The 23709-nt window shown below is 41.6% G+C and overlaps 1 protein-coding gene across 1 annotated transcript in view; it reads left to right on the forward strand.

The window, feature by feature from the left end:
* Positions 1-20779: 20779 nt before the first annotated feature.
* NEB (nebulin) overlaps positions 20780-23709 on the forward strand; it is a 132519-nt gene continuing 129589 nt past the window's right edge. Inside the window, exons 1-2 of the mRNA XM_037397516.1 lie at positions 20780-20887; positions 21410-21475. Of these exons, the coding sequence (XP_037253413.1) occupies positions 21443-21475 (33 nt within the window). The 5' untranslated portion in view covers positions 20780-20887; positions 21410-21442. The remainder of the gene's footprint in view (positions 20888-21409; positions 21476-23709) is intronic.

Here is a 23709-nt window from a genome sequence, read left to right on the forward strand (position 1 = left end):
TGAGTAGAGCAAACCTGCCAAAGGGAGCCTTGGCTTAGTCATTTACACCCAGTGTGTGAAACTGTAAATAGACTTTAACAGAAAATGCCATTGCTTTTTGGCTTTTTTTCTTGGATGTATGAAATTTAGGGGCTGCTGTGTTCTCTTTATTTTTTTATAATTTTTTTAATTAAAACATAGTACTTTTTTGATCTTATTACCACTTTTAAAATCACAGGTCATGTCACTACTCTGTTGTTGTACAGTATATGTTGATTTATCTCTGTGGTTCTTCAATATGAGGTTGAATTAGATGCAAAACTAAAGAACAGTCAACATCTTGAGTTAATTCTTGTTACTAACTTTTTTGTTCTGTCTTGCTTTCTGCCCTGATTCTTCAGAATTGGAAGGCTTTTTTTTGCTTTTTTTTTTCCTTCTCCAGATAGAGGTGTATATGTGTATATATATGTAGGCAAACTTTGGGGGTCATAGGAAGAGATGCAGATCGTGGAATAGTAGCAGTGACAATTGTCTAAATTTTTTGTACATAAATAAAGATTTAGTATAAATGCTGGTACTGTTGAAGACTCACTTCTGAGGTCCTTGTACTGTTGAATCCTAACGGACACTCTGTTATTACCTGTATGTACAGCTTTGAAACATGAATTAATGGATGCATATGAGAGCTGTGTAAACAACTAATAAACCTGACTGTTTGTATTAAGTGGGCCAGATAATCAATTTTTTCCTTTTAGACTCACCATACCATTTTCAAAGTGAGCTTGAGAATTTGTTTTTCAAGGTCATAGGTATATTATAATAATTTTGAATTTGCTTAGCGTAATACGTTTTTTGCCAGTGTGGCTGCAACTGTTCGCGGTAGTACCTGAGTGTTGTTTTTAAGCTCATGGGTAATGATGACATGGGTATATGTTTGGTCTCACCCTGCTGCGGCAGTGGCTGGTCAGCCGGGGAGATGCTGACCTCCAGAGCATTGGGCTCGCACCACATGAAGTTGTGCAAGTCCATGAGTGTTCCCTTACTGTTGTGATGTGGATTTTCATGTGCTTTAGAAAATATGTAGTTGTATACAGTGTACTGAACAACCGCTAATCCATTTGCTTTGTTGGTTGAGAAGTGTTTATTTGGGGGGGAAAGGCTTTAAATATATTTGACGAGGTGTTTCAGTACAGGTTGCCATTGGTAGCACATTTCTATATGCAGTATGCTTCTATTGGTATGTGTCAAATCTCTTCTGCTCCGAAATGCCAAAGGTGGCTGTGCTGTTTAACGCTGCGGAGAACAGGCTAGCTGATGAAGGCAAGTCTTGAACTTTACTTGATATGTGAATCTTTGTAAGGATTTCCAGATTTCTGGATTTTTCATCCAGACTCATAAACAAGTCTCTACAAACAAAGTGAGGAGAACTATTGTTCCTTAAGAGGTGTTAATGTAATAAGGGAACGCTGCTTTCCAAAGTGCATTTTTAAACTAAATTTCCTCTCTCCGCAGAGCGGCTCTTGCACATGTCAACCGGGTGCATAACAGAAATCAAAACTGCTCTGACTTAACAAAGTAATAAATTGTCACTGATCCTTGTATCGTGATGGTACTTGTTCATGACTAGCAGTGTGCAATATGCCACAAAGGAGCCCACAGCACAGTTCCTCTGTGCACCGATCGGTTGTGGAGGGTCTTTCTGCTGTGCAGGGAAAGGTTTCATGTTAGTAACTGTTTGTGGGCTGTGAGGTGATAAGACCACTAAGACCCTCTTTTACAGGACCTGATACCCATGCACCTTCCTCTTTTGCTCCACTGATGGCCTCTGGACCTTGGCATAGAATATGAACCTGTGCTTAACTACGCAAGAGACAAAGTGGTTAAAACAACTGATTTTACACAAAATGCATTAGCCACTAGCTCTGAAGCTTTTCACCTGCAGACAGAAGCGCACAGGTTTTGAGTAATTTTTGAAGTTACCTCTTTCATATTCTTTTTTAATATAGGTAAGGTGTGGAGATAAAGTGGCATTCAAGTGGTCTGATATGGACGGTTTTGATACAAGATCTGTTTCGGGCTTCTTGTGGTTCTGGCAGTGGCAACCCCAGTCCAGCTGCAGATGGTGAATCCCAGTGTCACTTGCCCTGTGGATACCTTGTACGAAGAATCCTTTAGCGATCTGTGCGCTGATAACACTGCAGTAGCCAAACCCTATCTATATCAGCGGTGGACTATTCCTTAAAGGTAAACACATGCAGAGAGGAACAAGCCCCTCTTCGCCATCCTATGGACAAGAGCAGCCTGAATCCAGGCAGAACTGTTCTTCCTCTGTGTATTTAGACCATTCATTCTTACCTTTCCTGGTGCATTTAAGGAGAATCCTGCAATAATGCAAAAAATGTGCATATTGGTAAGTTAATAACTCTTAACTGAGGTAAGGTGGGAAAATCCCATTCTTACATAGGATTTTTGCTGCCAGCCAGCAGCAACACCCACTATGTCACGCTGAGCCCAGCGAAGGAGTGAGAGGTCCAGGACAGCAGGCAGCTGGGGCAGGGAGAGGGGGAAGGCATTTGGACGGTATCTGGGCTTCAGCTAATTTGAGATTTAAAATTAAACCTTATTTCTGATTTTCTGAAAGCAAGAGGTGCCTCTGGATTTTGACCAACAGGTTTATCTTCCCCCTTCCTCCTTGCGGCCCTCGGGGAGAGACAGCTCAGCTTTGCAGGCTGAATAATTTTTTTCAAAAGCTGTCTGTGCCTGCAAGTGTAATACAGAATACATGATGTGGTAGAGATTTATAGAGGCAAAGTGAATAAAACTATTGTTTTTCTGGTTTTCAGTGGTGGGCACAGATTTACTGAGGGGACTATGGTTCCCTTCCCACATCGGCAGCAGATGGTAAGGCCTATATATTCCCGTTCACACAGCACATTTGGACCCATCTGCACCCCACAAACAAACGATGGCATGACTGGAGCAGCTCCAGAAAGATTATAATTATCTTTACTTTTCTGCCAGTCAAACCTCGATCCAAAATCGGAACCATTACCCATTTCTGAGCGCAGATTGTGGCTCGGGAGCCAGTGTTTGCATCCTGCCCATTGCTCCCCTTTTGAAGCTGCTGCGAAGGATTTCTTGCTCCAGCTCCACGTTGGGCTGCTCCCTTCCAGAGAAGCCAGGTGGGGGCAGGATCCTCCTTTTTATTAGCAAATACTTCAAACAAAAAGCTTTCTTTTTTTTTTTTTTTTTTTTTTTAACGGGTGTTAAAAAAAAAAAACATATATCTTGCTATACCTGGGGTGATCAAACTTTTTTAAGCCTGCACTTCCAGCAAAAGAAATCCCCTTCCCCTCTTCCTCCCATGCAGCACCACAAATGCTTGCATGGGGCTTGGGGACCTAATTGTCATAAACTCTTGTAACCTTTGGAGTAACTTACAGCGAAACCAGTGTGGTACAGATGGCTCAAACAGCTTTTTTTTTGGCACTGGCAAGGGGTAGATAGAGGTGGTGAGGAGCAGACAGAGGGTAGGGTGGACATGGGACTGAAGGAGCTGGAGTTGTTGGGAGGGTCAGTGTTCCTTTGTGGTGCTAGTGCTGGTTTAGTGCCCAATGCTAAAGCCAACTGCTTTCATATATGGCATAATTTTGACTAATTTAGGTGATGCTTGTGCCTGGATAGTGGCTTGCTGCTTAACTGAGGCGCAGGCTGAGTGGCCCCACTCTCGCATAGCATTGCACTCAGTCAGCATCTGGAGCTGTTTAGCCTGGAGGACAGGAGGCTGGGGGGGACCTGATCACTCCCTGGAAGGAGGCTGTAGCAAGGTGGGGTCGGGCTCTTCTCCCGAGTAATAAGTGACAGGACAAGAGGAAACGGCCTCAAATTGTGCAAGGGCAGGTTTAGATTGGACATTAGGAAAAATTTCTTCACTGAAAGGTTTGTCCAGCACTGGCACAGGCTGCCCAGGGAGGTGGTGGAGTCCCCATCCCTGGACATGTTTAAAAGACGTGTAGCTGTGGCGCTGAGGGACATGGTTTAGTGGTGGGCTTGGCAGTCCTGAGTTAGCAGTTGGGCTTGACGGTCTTAAAGGTCTTTTCCAACCCAAATGATTCTGTGGTTCTATACTGTTTTGGGCAAACAAGAAAAAACTTCCTATGTGGAGCTAGGAATGTGTTACCCTGATGTTTTAATGTCTAATCTCAATATAACAGTTGTTAGTCCAGTTACAGTGACGAGACCAGACAAGCTTGGAGGCTGAGCCTCTGCACGGTCGGGTGGCTAGAAAGCCCGCAGCCTCTTTTGTTGTGGCAATATCCTATTTATTAGTCTACAACAGGTAGTATTAACAGCTGCAACCAGCAGTGGCAAATCAGGGATCCAGCTGAGGCTGTCATTGAGGTAAAGAGTTACTGGGCAGAGGGCAAGGTCTTAAGTCACTGGCATGATACAGATTGTCATAGACTTCCACAGAAACAAGATCTGAATACTTGCGTTGATTCACCCACTGGTAGCGAGGAACCCAAAGTACAGAGCCGCAGAGGGTATTAGGAGGGAAAGGAAATCCTATGTAGGTGTGAAATTTCAAGACCTCGTTTTTATTTTTAAAATCTGAGGCAGCTGAGCAAAATACCTCCATCTGCTTCAGGTCTCTCTTTTTCAGGGTTCATAGGCATAAAAAAAAATTAATGTGAATTTGGTGGAGTTAAGGAAAAAGTGGTAGAATTAAGGAAAAAGTCTTGGGACAAGCCCTGTTGTTTAGGTGAGGCTTGCAGTTGATTTGGGGCCAGGGGTGAGGGATGGAGGACTCCCAAGAAGCCATGGAAATGGGATGGTGTCACTCATGGCCGCTGCATTTCCCACTGTGTATGGAGCTGTGTTGCAGCAGGGAGCTGACTCAAAGACCTGGGGAGCCGCACTGTGTGCCCTGCCTGGGGGGTCCCTATGGCAAGAAGAGACCTCTTCCCCAGTGAGCTGCTAGGTTGTCACTCCATGTCCCCATGTGCAAGCCTGTCTGAACAGATCCCCTGTTATGCAGAATGAGGGGAGGGGAATAGGACTGGATTACAGGAGATGCGGTTTTGAGTAATACAATCTGTGTGGGTAGGATGTGTCACATAAACTGCCTTATTTCCCAAACTGTGGCATGTATAAACTTACCTTCCTTTGTGCTGAACTGTTACTAAGCCTCGCCTGGGCAAATGCTGTTGGTTTCCTTGGTAACTGGGTCCCTCAGAGGAAAAAGCAGAAAGTGTCTGGGATGACAGTGGTGTGTGGCAAGTGGCACAACAAAGTGTACCAAGTCTGGTCCTGCTGCTGGTAAGTCTGGAGCAGCTGGTCCCCAAGGCCGTGGCCAGGTGATGCTGGGCAGAAGACTTGCTCGTGCTGGACTCAGGGGGGCTGTGCCTGTCCATGTCCCTAGGAAAGCCCCAGTCTCCCTGGTTTAGGCTGGGGCTGGCGTTCAAGGGGGTGATGTAGCTGCAGCTGATGGGCATCTGTGTCTTAAGTGGTTTGGTCAGTTCTCATTGTGCAAACACACACCTGTAAAATATCATTAAGCTGTCATTTAGTTCTTGTGACCAAACCAGGGGCAGAGTCTGAGAATTGTCTCAGAAACAGATCCAAATGCAGCGTTTGGACTGAATCCACCATAAAGCCTTGGTGTTCACTTCTGTATTTAAAGCAAATTCAGAGCCATCTCAGAGCCCCCCCCTCCTCCCTGCCACCTATGCTTCCTGACGAACCACCCCTTGCACCAGGCAAGAGGCTTCTCCCAGCAGCAGCTTGTGTGTCGCTGTGCCTCAGCACATGCTCCTGGGCACTGCCCTCGAGTGGGAGCCAGTGGGGCTTCCTCTTGTCCCAGCCCCGTGGATCAGGACTAGGTCTGATGTGGATTTAATGCATTTTTTAATGGCTGTGTCCCTGTGTCATTAAGCATAAGGGTGGCCTTTATCATAAGGGTTAATACCTCAATATCTTTGCAGTAAGTTTCTTGTAGTGCTGCATTGTTCAGAGGATTTAGGTTTTAGAAAACTCTTAATGCAAAGTCTGTTGCAAAAAAAAAAAAAAAAAAAAAAAAGGCAAAAACCCTGATGGAGCTGTGTCGCTGTGGGTTTTATTGCGAGGTGCTGCTGCGTGTGAAGTGCATGCACAAGCTGACAGCTCTGAAACTGGAGTCAAAGGCCACGTTCTCCATTAAATGTGAGATGAGCTTGTGAGGCAAAAGCTGTAACGCTGTGTCACGGATAATGTGGTGGCCACCTGTGTGCCATGGGTGCTCTGCCCTAGCATCACTGGGAGAGCCCACTGCTGCTGCCTCAGCCCCACCTTCTGCAGGACACTAGCCTCAGAAATCTCTGTAGGCAACACAGCATGGAAACAAACAAAGAGCAGTGGATTAGGAGTCTTAAAATCCTACTTTAAAAAAAACAATAAATTTAAATTTGTCTCAACATGCCTATCCACCTGAATTAGAAAATTGTAACTAAATTTAAGCCATGCAACAAAGCCATAAAACTAGGTTTTTGCTGCAGTCATTGGTTACAGGCTGGATCTTATTTTTTGGGTCAAATTGATAGATAAGCTGAATCCTTAGTCCAGTATATTAAAAGGAAAGGTGATGTATAAGCTCAGTACATCAAACGTACCGTGGAAGGAATAACAGATTGCAAGGCCCTGAGCAGAGGGAAGAAGTTGCAGCTGTACTTGAAGAGCAACAACTGGAAGTATCAATTATTAAACATGGGAAAATGTTTTTTAGCTTACCAATGGCTCTGAAGAACACCACAGCCCCCCTTTCACAAGCAGTGGGGGTGGCTCTGCAGTCCTGTGGTGGTGAGTGAAGAGGCTCCTGGCAACTCCACACTTTGTTCATCCCCTCAGTCAGGCAGTAGGCAAGGTCCTTGTTTCATGCTCGCTGTGCATCTTCTATATGCACACAACATGATTTATTACCTTCTGTAACAAGGAAGTGCTGTAACAGCTTGGGAAAGCGGGTGACTGCTTCTCCTGAGCAAGTACTTTATTTGCTGTGCCATTTGTTATGCCTGAAGGTGTTCCCAAGGAATGAAACCCATTGCTGGTACTGTGGAGTTGCGCCTGTTCCTGCAGCTTTTCCTACTGCTGGGCAACAGCAATGCTTTTTCTTCTTCTGAATTTGAAAATGACATTTCAGCTGCTCAGGCTACTGCCACAAGATGCGGCCCATGCCCTTTGCTGAGGGAGGGACATACAGGTTTCTCAGTAGTGCTCATCCTGGGACACCCCCCTGTGCCCCAGCCCAGCTCCAGCTCTCTGCCCCTGCACTGTCCCGGGCAGGACATCATGTTTGCCTGCGTTCAACTTGCTGAGGTTCCTGCCAGCACCTCGTTGTGGGAACAGCTCTGTCCTGCAGTGCAGCAGCTGCTCCCCCCGGCAGATACTGCCCATGAATTTGGGCTATGTGGTACTCAACTTCATCTGCACCTAAAAGAAGAGTTGCTTTGAACCTCTGCCTGTAGTTTGGATTTGAGCCTGTAGTTTCACAGAAACAGAGTGTTTCTGTATCTGGAAAACCTTTCAAGCCACCGCTACTGGTCTTCCCTCAGAAAATGATGCTTTTGAAGCCACTGTCTTAAGGAAGAAGCTGTAGCAGCCAATATTTTGATCATCTGGAGTAGATTGTAACGTGTATTGAATTTTAAATTTACCTACCTTGAAATTCAACAAAACCAGCTTTTTAGTCTTTCAGGTATTCATGTATAAAACCAGTTTATTCTGATTTTACATGAATGAAAGTAAAAGCACAATAACTTCCCTAAACTCCTACCTTAATCTATTTAAACTTAAGCTTTGAGTTGCATGGGCTTGCTTTTCAATTCAGCTGCGTTCTCAGCTTTTTGTCTTTCTGTTAAGCATTCAGGGTGGAAATCCTGCTCATGCTGGAGTTTTTGCAACTGATTTTAAAAGCTCCTGGGTTTTGCTCTAGAGCTGAAGCCTAATGGTTTTCAGCGGGCTCTGTATTACAAAAACAGAGTTATCCCTGTCTTGTCTCTCCTGTGCCAGTCGTGTTTTTCTAGACTATCGTCTTTCCTCTAAACCATCAATTGAATGTGCTGCTAAAAACTTGGTCACCTCCTAGCCCAAATAAATTCTGATAATGTCATGGAACAATTTAGTGATCTGTTTCAGAGACCAGTAACCCCTTGCTCAAGTCCGTTTTTTTATATATTAGGATGAGCTTTTATCAATGACAGCCACACAGCAGTAACACGGGGATTTTGCTGGCCTCCTGCTGTGTCTGTGATGCTTCCTGCACACCTGGCTGCTCCTCACCTGTGCCCCTGCCCTCTGTTATCACCTGGGAACCTCTCCTGTCTTGGTCAGCTCACTGCAGCATCCGTCACCTGAATCATTTCAGCGGTCAGCTCTAGCACGTGAACCCAGAGGCAGGAGTGATGGCACATGGAGAGAACAGGTAATTGCCTTTGGTGTCTGAATAAGGAGCCCAGAAGAGAAACACCTTAAACCATTGTCACCACTGCAAGGTAAATATTATAGTGCTAAAATAAGTTGCCAATGTGAGAGTTAGACATTTGGGGCCCAGGTTCCTAACAACACATAGTTGCTTAACTCCAATGAATTGCACTGGCAATGAGATAAACAACATTTAAAACCCGAGATAAGAATGGAGGCCTTACTGGGAGATGAATGTCATTGTTGATAGCCTGATGGAGATCCTGAAGGTGCTGCACCTGTGAAAGTCTATTGTTAGTTTTGCTTTATCTTGTTTCTGCTTTTGAAAAAACATCTTTCTTCTGTGAATTTGAGATCAACACATTTTCTGGTATTTTTAAATGGTGAAGGAGATAGGTTGTTTTTAAAGACATTTTTGCTGGCTTTCAACAGGCATTGTCATTGTAGGAATGGCTCCATTCAAACCTGAAAATGGTTTCTCTGCTTTTCAGTGGCAAAGCCAAAAAAATTCACCAAACTAAAGAAACAAAAATATTTGTTCGATGTTTGTTGCTCAGAAATCTGTGGATTAAAAACACTTCTGCAAGAGTTAGGTTGCATTTGAATCTTCACTGTATATTTCAGCAAGATATTCTCGACAGTGTATTTCCAACACTCTCGACCTGCTGTGGGCCAGATGCAGCCCAAGACTGGCTGCAGAGGAGGAGGGCTGCAGAGCTGCCTGCGCTCTGCTGATTGAATGGGAGTTACTGTCTCAGCGCTGTCTGATTTCCAGTGACCTGGTATTTAGATTTTTATTAATGTCCTTTGCTGGTGAAGCACTGGGACATGTCCTGTCCTGATGAAAGAGCTGACCATAAGCCAACTAAAACCAAAGATGATGTACTGTAATGAAAGATAAGATGAGAGGAGATGGCCTGAAGTTGTGTTGGGGAGGTTTAGATCGGTTATTGGGTTGAATGGAGCTTGGAGCAACCTAGGCTAGTGGGAGGTGTCCCATGGAAGGGGGGTGGAACAAGAAGGGTTAAGGTCCCTTCCAACTCAAACCATTCTGTGATTAGGAAAAATTTTTTCACTAAAAGGGTTGTCCAGCACTGGCACAGGCTGCCCAGGGAGGTGGTGGAGTCCCCATCCCTGGGAGGATTTAAAAGACATGTAGATGTGGCGCTGAGGACACAGTTTAGTGGTTGGCTTGGCGGTGCTGAGTTAACGGTTAGGCTTGATCTTAAAGGTCTTTTCCAACCTCAATGATTCTATGAAAGCATTTGAACTTGATGTAACCCCATGCCTGTGTAAGACCATTATGCTTAATTTTCAGATTGTGAATGACTGTGTTAAACCATCCCATCCTTCAACAACCCCAAGTATCATACGCTGAAAACGTGCTCCAGTATAGCAAGATCTGTCACAAGACATCCTCAAATTCAAGGTAAGTTGTTTCCTTCCCTGAAAACCAGTGTGTCCCATGCAGCACCAATGCTAACGTGCCCTGCCCTGCGGTGACAAGTGCGTGCTTAGCAACTTGGCCTGGCAGCTGTGGGCTGTTGACTTGCTGAAGGCCACCGTGCTCAGGGCATCTTTGCCATAGCCAGGGTGATTCTGCAGCTGCTTCTGTCCATCCACCGTCACTATGTTGCTTTATAAAAAGCCCCATGAAGTCATGAGTAGCTCAGCCTCCCATGGAATCGTTTTCAAGGAAATGAGCTGAGAGTCTGCCAGACTCATTGAAATGAAAACTATTTAACAGTGAAACTTTTCTTCCCCCTTGCTCCTTTATTGTAAAGAAAAAAAATGCATCAAGAAGCCTGAGTTATTTTTTGACAGTTGAATGAGACAACATGAAAATGTCCATACGCGAGACTAAGTGAGACTGTACTCCATGTGTGTACGTAAGTGGGGAGGGCCTGGGGGGCTCAGAGGGCAGGTACAGCCCTTTGGGCATGGGGATGAGCAGTAAGACCATGGCTTACCTCAACATAAGACTGGAGATAAGGGCTTATAGTTTTGATCCTGATGGCATGATACCCAGTGCTGAAAATGCTGTGAAATGTAAGGGTGAAGAAAAGAAAGAATTTCCAAGAGGCTGAATTTCAGTTTTCCTGGTCGTCTGTTTTTGTTCTATCCTTGATGTGAGTTACTCAGGTGAGAGCCCCATTTATGTTGCTGAGGGAGTGTCAATGTGAGGACTCAGTTTTTTAGCTTATAAGCTCCTGCAAATTACACCACTGAGGATACTGCTCTTAAGACAGAATGGCATATCAGATGAGTTAGGGCGATATTATTTATGATGTTATCATTCCTTATGCAATTAAATGTTGCTTTATTGACTTCAGTAATGAAGTGGTTACCTCATTGTCTAGTGCCACTGCAGAGCCGAGCAGTAGGAGCAACGGCAGATTCCATCTGGCTGCTTAGTGCTGTTAATAATAGTCTAGAGAAGAATTTCTCATGGTGGTTGTTGTGTTAATGACCTTTGTGTTGTATTAATGACCTTTCATGGAGCATTCTGGCACTGGGAACTGCTTCTGCAAAGTATTACTGGCCATAACTAGCGAGTAGACTTAATATTTGATGGACTACTGCAGATTGTATTTCAGGATATGAGATATCATTTAAGCAATGTGTTAGGCATGCTAAGCATGTTGCAGTCTTCCCCCCCACCCTCATTTTAGAGTTGAGGGTGTTAGTAACCTTTCATATAAATATGTTCCATTTACATCAGCAAAGTAAAAGAGAAATTACACAAAACATCTCTCAGACACAGGTTACCATTTGCTGAAGTCCATAGTAACATTGAAATTTAGACACGTGCACTTTAGCCCATTAGCACCCTTCAGGTCAAAAAGACTACAAGTGCATGAATTGTATATTAATGGGAAGATTTAGTTGTTATGGTATTTCTTGAGTATATTCTTTGAGCTTTGATGTAAATCTTGACCTTCTTTTATAGCAGTTTTTGTGATCTTGCCCTTGGACGATTCTTTTAGATGCTTATGTCTCTTCTGAATTGCATGGCTGCTTTTCCATTTACTGTGGGAACTAGTTTTACAAGGGGAGTCAGAGGGGTCCAGAGGGAGAGGCGTCAAGTGGCGGTGCATCATGCCATTTTATAGAAGTTTTACAAATAAACCCTGCACAAATCTGAAAAACTCTTTGGATTGGTGAGATGCCATAATGAAGACTGATAGTAGCACTTTTCTTTTGCCCAAGAAAAATAAATTTAAAATGATTGTTATCTCAATCACACCTTTTCTATTCATAGTTTGCTCCCTTTTGGAAGAAAACATGTCCTTGATGGAAAAAAAAAAAAAAAAAGGTATGGTGCCTTAAGTAGTAAATATTTGATATATTCCCTCTGTTCTTACATATGGTGTGAACACCTTTCAGTAATACCGGTGCAATTGCTGTTGAACTGAAAAAGGCAGCAGAGGTGATTTCAGAATTAAGGGGCTGATCGAAGTTTTTGCAGAAGGCAAAGAGTGTGTTCAGCCCTGTCCCTTCATCCCAAGTGATTTATGACAGGGAACACCTTTATGTTATAGCTGTGTTTATCCACATTTATTGGTTGCTGTTGGGGTGATATGGAAAGTTGGCAATGCTGTTCAAAGCCACGTGAAACTTTCTTGCTGCCAAGCTTGGTTAGAAATTCTAGACTTAATGTGAAGACTTATTAAATGATCCGAATGTGGACTGGGATATAAATGAACCTGGACTGGCTTATGATTTCTCAATAAATTGTTTCAGCTCATTTTCATAAGAAACCACAACAATTGTACCTCTAAATTCACTCTTATTGTCTAGTGCCACTGCAGAGCAGTGAGTTCAGTGAAAAGCTGGGGGAAGAATGCATGTATATTGAAACTAATAGGTATGAAAAGTTGAAGCGAAATTAAATTGGCATGTTGTGAGAGAATTGGACCATGTCATAATGGCCCACAGCATTTTGACTGCTGAGGTGGGACAATTCTTGTGTGTGCATCTGAGGTAGACCAAGAAAACTAAAAATCATGAGTTACAGATGAAAGAGTTGTGTGCTGTATCTAAGCTTATCCCATAAGGTGATGTTAGGAAATCTGATCAATACAGTCACAGCTGGTTTTGTATTCTTGAAGAAATCTTCCTTTGGTGTATCTTCTTTCTGCTATGTGAAAAACCCTGTTGCTGTCTCAGGAACATTAGTAGGAGAGATAAATTAAGCTGTTTGACATCATCTTGTTGATAAATGTTTTCTTTTAAGTCTCAAAGGGCCTAAGTAAAGAACAGTGGAGGCTGTAACAGATGCTGTCATGTGAGGAGAACTACCCTTCATGCCAATGACCAGAGTCAGTGGGAAAAAAAATAAAAACCAAAACAAGGCTTGTGCTGACTGTTAATTATTTGTAAATATCTTGTGGAAATATAAGGTATCTTTTTATTTTATGTCTGTGATTTTATGTCTTCAGTGTTGTTCTTTAAAAAAATCTTATACTAATTTTTATGTTTCTACAACTAATTGGAAAGTTAGGTTGAGATGCATATGTTCATCTGATTTCTCTTTGCTTTGTCATACCTTGTAATGACAAAAAATACGAATATTTGGCATCTTGTTCACATTCTTTCAGTTTTGGTTTGTTTGTGTTTCTTTTCCCCCTTTGAATCCTTTTTTGATTCAATGTTTGAAATATCCTGGTTGGACACTAACAGAGGTGTCCATGTGAGATTCACTTGAATGGACAAAGCAAGCAAATATTCTGTGGAAGAGTAGTAGTTGGTATGTGGCTTTGAGGAGGTATACCTGCAGCAAGCAAACAACATGTCAATGTATATTTTCCCTTTGAGTTCAAATAGTATTCTATCTGAAGAAGTATGGGGCAGTGATTCTGAATGCTGCTTGAATGCGTGTTACCTAGATGTAAGATTTGGGGGGAAGTGCTTTTTTTCCTAATGCTGTTGTATATGAAAAACTTCATTCCTATACGAAAAACTTCAGTCCTATATCCAAGGACGATCAAGCACTGGGTTAATGTTTGTTTGGATTTTATTTTGTGGCTTGCACCTGTCAGAAAAAGAGTAATTGCCATCTTACTAAGAGTGTGAGGAGGGATAGTAAACAGAAGCTTGTCATGTAGACAGATTTCCTAACCAATTTGATCAGTGAGATGACAGTTCCTTCTCTGTCCAGAAACTTTAGGAAGCGTGAAATGAATTTTGATTTTATAGCAATATTCCTGTCTTTCCTCCTCTTCCAGCAAAGTCTTTTTGACTCATGACGGTATACTAAGCCGTTGGTTTACATACCGTACAGCTCCTATCTTGTGCTGCTACTTACCCTGTGTTAACCCGTCAGCATCAAAAAATAAACATGAAAGCAAGACACTGTAGATGAGGAACATGGCATGAGGAGCATACTCATGGCATTTTGATTGCATTGCTTTTAAATATATTATTTCTTATGATCTAATTTTCTATTAATACTTTAAGAAAGAGAATAAGCAGTGGGAAAGTAAAAAGTAAAGTTCATCTTGTTAGAACATGTATCCTTTCCTAAACCCCCACATTTATATGGTATTTCCATTTAAAAAAACAATGTTTGCAAATATTCATCTCAGTTGGCTGGATAACCTAACAAGAATAAGAAAAGGTATCTGTGGTATAATACAATGACCTTATTACTTTTCCAAATACATAGGCATTGACTCTAGCATGTCTGATTCCAGAGAACAGGATCAAGGGAAGGAGCATTTTTACAGTTTGCATTTTTTCAGATTTCCAGTGAGTTAATTAGCTGTTAATGAACTAGGAAGCCATTCGTCATTAGACACTGACTTGCCTCCAGTTTTCAGGAATCATCACAAAACAGTGAGTCTATGGCATGTCATATTCAGGTTCTCAAATGCCTCGCGGCTTTGGGACACCAGGACACAGACATGGTGGTTCAGGCTCGGCCAGTTCACTGCAGTTCTAGATAGCTTTGTAGCCTATGCACAGTGACTCAGTGCCAACAGTTCACAGTCTACCATGCCCAGACTGTGAGTGTTCCTCCTCAGTGCTATGCAGCTTGTCAGTTCCAAGGATTATCTGTAGTTTAAACAGTTAAGTTACCTGTTAGATGGAAATTTTCATTCCTGAGCCAAGACACAATCACTGACAACGCGTGTGCTCCTAGCCTGTCTTCATGCAGAAGAAAAAGGGTTGGCTTAATGTACTGCCAGCTGTTATACTGTAAACAGAGGTCTCAGAGAAATTTTTATATATATATATATAAATGTAATTCTAAGGCAATTGCTTGCATTTGTCTAACCAAACCCTTTACTTCATATTATTTGGTAAAAAAAAATTTCCCCACTTGCTACAACATTTCTATACCTCCGACCAAAAATTGCCTGACCCCACTGCAGAGGTCCCAGGCAGTGGATCCTCACAGTTAAACCATCCTGCAGGTAAGCTGTCCCAACGGGCGAGCCTGGCTGACTGTGGCTGTGGATGCTCGCTCTGCACCAGGTAAAGTACTTCTAGAACAGCCTCTATTCTTGAGTCACCTCTGTCAACAACACATCAAAAACACCCTATTCATTTTGGAGGCCTTGAGCAGATTTTGAACAGCCAGGCATCCACTCATGCCTCACACACCTCATGGCTTCATGTGCTAATAAATCTTAGTAGTTTCAAAACAATTACAAGAGGGAGATGCTTGACCATGTGTCTGCAGTATAAACTGCACCTGAATTCTTTTCAAAAGGAAAACACTTACTCCACATTTCATATCATCATCTGTCAATTTTGCACCTGCAGCTTATAAAGAGAAAGCTTAGCTGGACCATTAAAAAATGCACAAGTTCAACTTGTGTAAGCTTTTCTTTTCCTTGAATATAGCTGAAGTTCTTGTGATGTGGCTTTTGCATACTTCTAAAATGATATGCCACTTTTACCACATGGTAATTAGTAGGAAGAAAAATAAGGCAAATACTGAGAAATAAGGACATAGTCCCAGGATAGCATGCTTTTTCCTTTGCTTGTACACTTAAACCCATGTCTTAGTTACTATGCTGCATGACAGTTACAGAAATTGCAGAGATGTATGGTATGTATTCAAAGTGCAGATATTTCATTGCTCAATCAGTGCTATACTGCCAACCAATGTGACATACAGATTCAGTACTGAGTTCCTGAAAATGCTTTCCTCAGATGCTTCTAGCACTGTAGCAAGTCAAATTCACTGAGATTCCCTAAACTGGGAGAATGCCTCCTTAGCTATTTCAGTCCTGATATCGACCAGTAACTTCACACCTGATTTCATCATCGAGTCCACTTGGGATCTAAGAACCATGTATAATCAAGAGTGTACGGGGTGTCAATACGATAAATGTCCCTTGGGGAAAAATACAAGATAATACTCTACTACAATGTTCATGCAGGCATTAGTGTCTTTAAAATGTGCTGGCAATGGTAGCACACGTACTTGTGCCTTGATGTGATTACTGCAGCTTGTTGATAGGTTGTGATTCATTCCCCACCTAGTTAGGAAGGCACAATAAATACTGGATAACAGTAAGACCTTGTAAGAACAGCATGGTGAGGGAAAAGCCTTATCTAACTCTCTTTTTCATTGTTAGTGGAGTTTCTATGACTTGCATTTTCTACACCTGTTTCCTCTATCGTTTGTATCCCTGGAGTGCAAATACAAATATAGCTTGTGGGCCTCCCGACAGGCTGGTAGCAGCTTATCTAACAGGAATTACTTTATTTTTAGGGCTCTGAAGCTTATGTTGTGCTCTTCGGTTAATGCTTTCCTCCCAGACTAAATGGCTTTCACGTTTAAGGCTTCTTGGTTGTTACAGCATTTTTCTGTCTTACAGACTGCAACATACATTTCACAGAGTCTCCAGTGCATTTTTAGATTATTGATGGAGAGTGCACTCTAAAGGAAAGTTTTGGACACATGATTAGCTTAGGTGAGAGCCTTATAAATGCTAAAGTACAAGGTGGTTTTTTTTTCTTTCCAGCTTTCCTGCACAAAATCTGGTAGGCACAAAGGCAAAATAAATGAGAAGTAACATAATAACGGTGGTTAAAAATAGACACAATGACACACGTATGTAATAAAATATGTCCCTTTTCAGTGATACGATGCTTGTTAAGTCTGGGTGGCCTGCTGATTACCTCAGGAGGTTAAATATAGTACCCATGATGTCCGTAAGTTTATCCACACAAAGGGCAAGACACAGAGAAGCCTGTGTAATTTTCAGTCAAACAGAGGCAAGGATGGATTAAGAAGTCTTTTGAGTCTTGAAGTCATCTCCTTCAAGAAGTAACTGCAGACGTGCAACTCAATGATATGTGCTGCCTGGGTTTCATGATGGGATATCTGGCCTTGGCTTATTAAAATTCTTCCAAACTCTTACCTCGGGACCTAGAAAGTGATGCACTATAAAAGAAATACAAGGGAATGAATGATGGAGACAATGCACAAGTGTCACTAACCTGCAAGGAGGTTGTAGAAACCTAGAATTCTAGAAACCTAGAATATCTGTAACAGTTCTGTGTTCTGGGGGAGGTTACAGAGTGGCTGCCCTCTAGTCCTTACATACTGATCCTTTGTATTGATCAGGCTCCAGGATAAGTTTACATATTTTTCATAGGTGGAAGACTGCCTTGCAAAACAAACTAGATGCAGTTCTACAAAGAAAACCCAAACCAGTGAGTTTTTGTATGTGAATGCTGTGTGGGTTAGGGGAGTGAGTATATGTAGGCCGCTACTTCATAGTTCTTGTATTATATACCTTCTAAATAAATCTAGAGAAGGTCACATGTTATTTCCTTCCTTTCCCCGTGCCCTGAGTGATTTAACTTAATATTTAAAGTAGTACAAGAAAATATTTTCTTCTTCAAAATTTTTGGCCATTTAAATGCAAAACAATGTCTTCTGCTACCTTAGTCATCTTGCACCATTCTGTCTTTTTAGTTCAGAACTGCTGAGCATATGCATATTTATGTACTGTGGATAAAACAATCTGGTATCGTGTGTTAACCTGTATCAGAACTGCCAGGCTGTCACCTACAGCAGAATTTTCCTAATACCTTTGAACTATTTGAAATATTTGAAAGTCAAGTTGGCATTCTCAGAATATTCCATCAAATGGTGACTTGAAATCTGAGTCACAGACACAAATTTTCACAATAAAGCAATTAAAAAAAAAACATTAAAGGAATGTTAACCGTTAGTATTCCATTTATCTCATGCATGTTCTAATTCAGCATGCAATACTTGCTGGTATTTCACTATGAATATATATCATTGACATTTTAACAGTCCTGAGAAGTGAATATTAAATGTAACAATGCATGTAGCAGTTTATTTCCACAGTGAAGACCAGTGTATAGACATATCTGTGCATATGTTTGGGTATTAATATGAATATACAAATGACAACTTATAGATATATTAAGTGTGTAAAGATCCATTTATTGGTATGTGTTGTGTGTAGATAAAAGCACTTAAGCTTGACCTAAAGAGCACTCTCCTCCCCTCTTTGTGTTCTGATGTCAGAACATAAATCCTATGTTCTGTGCAATATTCATTTTAGCAATAATACTTTTGGTTCCTAAACCCCTTCTGTAACTTTGATGGGTTATTCCATGCTTCATTTCCAGCCCTGAGCTGTTTAGCTAAAGATCTGCTATGTTTCACACCAAAGACAGCTACATTTTGGTAGCAGAAAAAGTGGTACTTGCATCCTCCATGTAATTTTGGCCTTGTTTAGTGTCTTTCTAATTGAGATATATTGAGCAGCACTGTAAAGGATTGTGAAGGTGATGTTCTAGCGACCTTGGAGTTGTAGAGTGTATCACCAAGGGAGAGATTGTTTGCAGGAACTTGCAAGAGAACAGCACAGAGAATTGAATCCCCTTTGAAAATGCTTGCTAATTTTGTCAGAATAGCCATCATGACAGGGGAATACAAGCTTCTGTTGATCTGGTAAACCCGATTTAAATCAGGTGATTAGAACGAGGATATAATAATATCCAGTATTGTAGCAGTGACTATGGGGGAATGCCATTTACAGAAAGAGCAATGTAAAGTACAACTGTTAAGTCTGAAAAAGAGGCCATTAACCCAAACTTGCTGAAAAGAACCAAGAAGGGGCTGGCATGACACTAATTTTGGCATCAACGGAGACTGAGCTGGAAATGACAATAAGGAATTACATGTCTAACAAAAAAACCCAAAAACCCACCAAATTGCCCCTTCAGTACATAAAGGTTTGTCATCACTTATATAGATGTCACATTATCAACTGAAAAGCAGTACTTCGGAGAAAAATGACTCTGAGTTATTTCTGGAATGCACACACAGAGAATGCAGACTGGGGAGCAGAAGGTTAAGCTGACATTGCTCTCATGAGACTCCATCAACGTGCTATATTCATTTCTGGGCATCTTCAAAAGATGTTAAGAAACTGAAGACTTTTTAAATAAACAGAAACAAGATTAAAAGGGGCAGGATTGCCTAGTAAAGCAAAATGCTAAGTAATTGAAAGCATATAGCTTGCCTGAAGGAGAAAGAGAAGGATCTACAGCTCTCTGCAGAGTATAAAATGCTTGGCAGTAGTGAATGAGATATAATATTTCATCTGGGTATAAATATTAACTGCTGGAAAGAGTTAAGGAACAAGAAGATGTCTGTCAAGGGCTCCTGACAATCATTTATTGAATTATGTGATAAAGTATATGAGAAGGGGTCATTGTGGATATTGGCTTTTAAGTGCACCTCCTTGAAGAAGTAAAGCTAATCCTATACTGTGAGTCAACTAGATGACCTAAGAGGTCACTTCTGTTATCATCACCATGATTCTACTTCATACATTATATAATTCTTGACTTTCCAAAACACTTTGTGCATTAGAATTGCTCCCCTGTCACTTAATCTGTTTATTATGTGTTCTTAGTCTTTCTTCAACCAGGCATATTGTCTGTTAATCGGGTTCCTTGCAAGTTTTTTTCCTTGCAAGTAATCAGTTTTCACATGTTCCTGGGTCCATGTGTTCAGCTATGTAACATTTCATAAGAAGCGATAAAACTATCGACTTGTGATTTGCATCAAGTTAAGCTGAATAAGCACTTCAGGTATACATAAGGGATGAAATTAAAGACAGACTTACGCTAAAAATGTAGCTCAAAGTCCAGACTCCCCTCTCCTCTCTCTGAAGTTCAGAGGTTCTTGAATTTGGATAGTTTTGATTCAGATACAGTAAAGTAATGAATGCGTCTCTGTCAATTCAAATTCATTATTATTATCAATGCTGAAAGAAGAAAATGTGCATGTTTTTTTCCTTTTGAGCGCTCCCTTGGATTTGCCAAGGGACCCATTTCAGCAGAGACCTGGTGACGTTCAGTCAAGCCCTGGTGTGTTTTGGGTTTCCTCAGGAGCACAGAAGTGCCCAGCTCCCTTTTCCTTCATGTTGCTGAGAACAGGTGGCCTCCTCTGGGGTCACCAAGTATATTTAGGGCTGAAACTCGAGCAGGCTGGAGCCAGATTGGCTGTGATAGCCACATGCGTAATTAGGAGCTGATGAACCAGGCTTACTCTCACCCAGTGCTGCTCAGGAGGGAAGACTGGAGAGGCTTTGCTCCTAAGGATATTTACTAGGTGTTGCTGGTAAGAACATTTTAATGACATTAGACTTCTTTTCCTTAGAATAGGGTCTCGAGCTGTTTCCTGAATCTGTACTTTTTTGGGAGTGGTTATTGTGCCTTGCCCATGGAAGTCAGATTTTCTGTCTGTATGACTAGTAGCAAATTGCAGTAAGAAGAAAGGACCTGGAACTGTGTTTTGTAACTGAAGGTTACAATAGTGATAGTCTGTACAGATTGTATCCTTATATGCAATCCCTCCTTCTTAGGTTTATTCATAGACTTTGGCCTACTTTTTCACACAGCATGCCACTTGTTAATTGAGTTATTTTAATTTATTTTAGAGTTAAAATTCTGGTTTAACAAACTGATAATTTTTTTTTTGGTAATTTTTCTCAACACATTGGAACTAAAAAGGGACAGTATTCAATGTTCCTATATTTAACCTGCATTACTAGACTTCACTTGCCTCAGAAGGAATTGCAGTTTAGCCAGCTAAACAAAACCACCCTGTCATTTGGTAGTATGAGCTTACACGGCAAATATCTTTGGACTCGGGAACAGCTGTTCCAAAGCCTCATCCCATACCAACATTAGAAACAGGGCTATAGTCTCTGCTGGAAAATTGTAGCTTTGCTTCACAGCAAAATCATTGTGCTAATTAATTCATTTAAAGGTTTTGACAGTAATCTGTACTTTGTAATTCAGCCAACTGTATGGATTTTCATATTTTCCAGGTCTGAAGAAATAGAGAGAAAAAAGCCACAAGAGCTAAAAAAACCCAACACCAGAGCATCTATATAAGCTAATGCTGAGAAGACAGAAATTACCTCATTAACCTAAGGTCACTTAAACAAAATATTTACAATTTTTTTTCTATATTATGCTTTTACATATAAATGAATATAGTAAAATATATAGATAAAGCTCTCATTCAAGCAGAGGCTTGAATAATGTAATGAGATAGTATAGGCTAGTCACAAAGAAAAGAAAAATTCAACATTTTGTTGTAATGAAAAAAATCAAATCATTTTTCAAGAAATCTCTTCCTCTGGTTTTTTCCCCCATTAAATTCTAGTATTGGTGTTACAACTGTTAGAATAAAGAATTTGTACAAAGTCATAATTTTTATCAGTGTGTTTGGAACTTAATCCAATACTTTCCCATAATAGTCAAACTAATGCCATATCCCAACTGTAGTTCTCTCTTGTTGAAGTTCTTTCACTGATTAGCCAATAACGTTCTAATAATCTGTTTACTAGCTAAGATACCAGGTGCTTTTATGAACTTGTTTAGTAGCTTTTCATGGTACTTTCAGTCTTGGGCTAATGCTGTATATTCACACTTCCATTTGCTGCGTGACCAGTGAGTGGGGGAGAGACAGAAGAATACCCTCAAAATGGAGGAAGAAGAATATGAGGAAGTTGTTGAGGTAAGATGAAAATCTGAGAGCAGAAATACTTGTTTCCTGCCTTGTGAATGAATGTATTCATCACTTCAGTGAGACGTTGCTCATGAACATAGATGGTCGCTTGCTGTTTCCTGCCTGAATTGGGTATGATTAAGTATCTATTAAATGGTTTGATCAGTGAAAAACAACAACAAAGTTGTTCTCAGTGGAGCAAAGTCTCCTGGGTTCCTGTCATAATCTCCCTGTTTAAATAAGAATTGTAACCATCCCACACCTGCATTGTGAGGTTTTGTGATTACTCTTCTGTGTAATTATAGATGTAGTGGGCCATCTTGTTTCCCTCCTGGCTTGCCCTCCATCATCCAATCCATGCTAGAGAGGATGACTTTCAAAGCCACTTTCTAGCCTTGTCTCTGTGCCCACTGCAATGCAGAAATGCAGCAGTTTTGTGCTACCAAGGTACCATTAACCGGTTTAGCCTTGGAAGTTGCAGAGATTTAAACCTGTAGTCATCTGTGGAGTTGCATCAAGGGTTAATTTGCTGATAGGTCATTTAAATTTAGTTATATGCCTAAATATTTCGTCTCAGCAATTTGATTAAAAGAATCCCCAGGAACTGGGAAACCTACAGCTTGCTATTATGAGTAAGCGCCACTGGAATAATGATTTTGCAGTTGAAACAGTACACAAGGTTAACAAACAGTGTGGTCTTAGCTGTTGCATTGTTGCTATGCTGAAATGAAAGTATGTGTTATGAAATAAGCGATTATAACAAATTGCTCAGTGTTTGAGGAAAAGAAGATGACAGGACAAGTGTAGACACCCCACAACCCATTATCTCCACGATGGACCCTTGATTTCAGGCAGTGGGGCAGCACCGAGCCCTGACTGCTGACTTGGAAAATTTCAAATAGTGAATAAAGCAAAGTCAAATGGTTTGACGGTAGAAATATTTAAACATGGTTTGGAAAATAAGCATTACCATTCATAAAGTGCATTTTATAGTGCATTGTACCACCTAGTTACCAAGACACCAGTCCTTCATTAAGTTTCCTATCACTGTTACTTGTAATTGCCTTTATACTCCCTAAGAGTTACATGCTCTCTGTAACAAAATGTGTATTTGTTTGCTGTTGAGGTTTACTTGCTGCTGGAATTAAGGTATGTTGGGCTTTTTTTGTCTACACAGCTCTGTTTCAATCTTTGTTTTTAATTTTCAATGACCACCTCCTTGTAACCACATCCCAGGACAGACAGAGATGGTACTTCTTCAGTAGCTTCCCTCAAGATTTTCACAGAGAGAAGTTAAATAAAACAGGAATGGTAGCATCTGGTACAAATCTACAGCAGCTTAAGCCTTTCCAGAGTTTTCTTAACTAGAATTCCACTTCTAAATGAATTGCCCATTTTAAATGGTAGGAGTTGTATCAGAAATTTTTCTTCCGAAAAAGTAGAAAATTATTGTTGAATAATGAACGGCTGAGAAAACACTGATGATTTTAAGATACTATTTTATTCTTTCCCTGGAGTTATTTGCCTGCAATTATTGTAGCCTTTTGTGATGTGCAAAGCCCCACAGTGAATGGCACAAACCTTGGCTGCCGCGTTACCTGGGGGTCTGCAGAGGGTGGGTCAAACGCGTGGGGCCTGTGAGCAGAAACCGCCTCAGAACAGCTCAAATTGACAGTTTGAAACGTATGTGCTAATTACATGAGCCTAATTTTGAGGAACAACTTTAGCATAAATTTTAATGAAAATTTTTTCAGGACTTGATTCAAAGGGCTTTCTCTTCCCACAGTTTTGGTGCATGACCCTAAGAAAGTAATTCCTGAGGAGATTTTCAAAGATAAAACTCACATTTTGCATTTTCTCCTTTCTGGAAGTCAGTGGCAAGCTGAGCACCTACCTTTTGAGTCAGATCGCTGTTGTTCACTACAGCGGATGGAGCGCCAGCTTTACATGTGAGGAGTTTTTTCCCTCATGAAGCAGCGAGGGGAGATGGAGGGCGAAGCCTGGGCGCCCGCGGCTCCCCTCAGCGCAGCCGCCATCTGCCGCGGGGCGGCGCCGCCGTGCGGCCGCCATTTGCCGTGTGGCGGCGAGCGGCGCCTGAGGGAGGGCGGGCAAGTGGCCCACGGCAAGTGGCGAGCGTGGCGGCGGCGGCCTCCGCGTTTGGCTCACGGTCGGGTCGGAGGTGACCCAGGGAAAGGCAAGCTGCCAGCGGGGGAGCGCTGAAGCTCGGGACGTAGCCCTTGTTG

Source organism: Falco rusticolus, chromosome 8 (genome assembly GCF_015220075.1).
Source record: "Falco rusticolus isolate bFalRus1 chromosome 8, bFalRus1.pri, whole genome shotgun sequence".
NCBI lineage: Eukaryota > Metazoa > Chordata > Aves > Falconiformes > Falconidae > Falco > Falco rusticolus.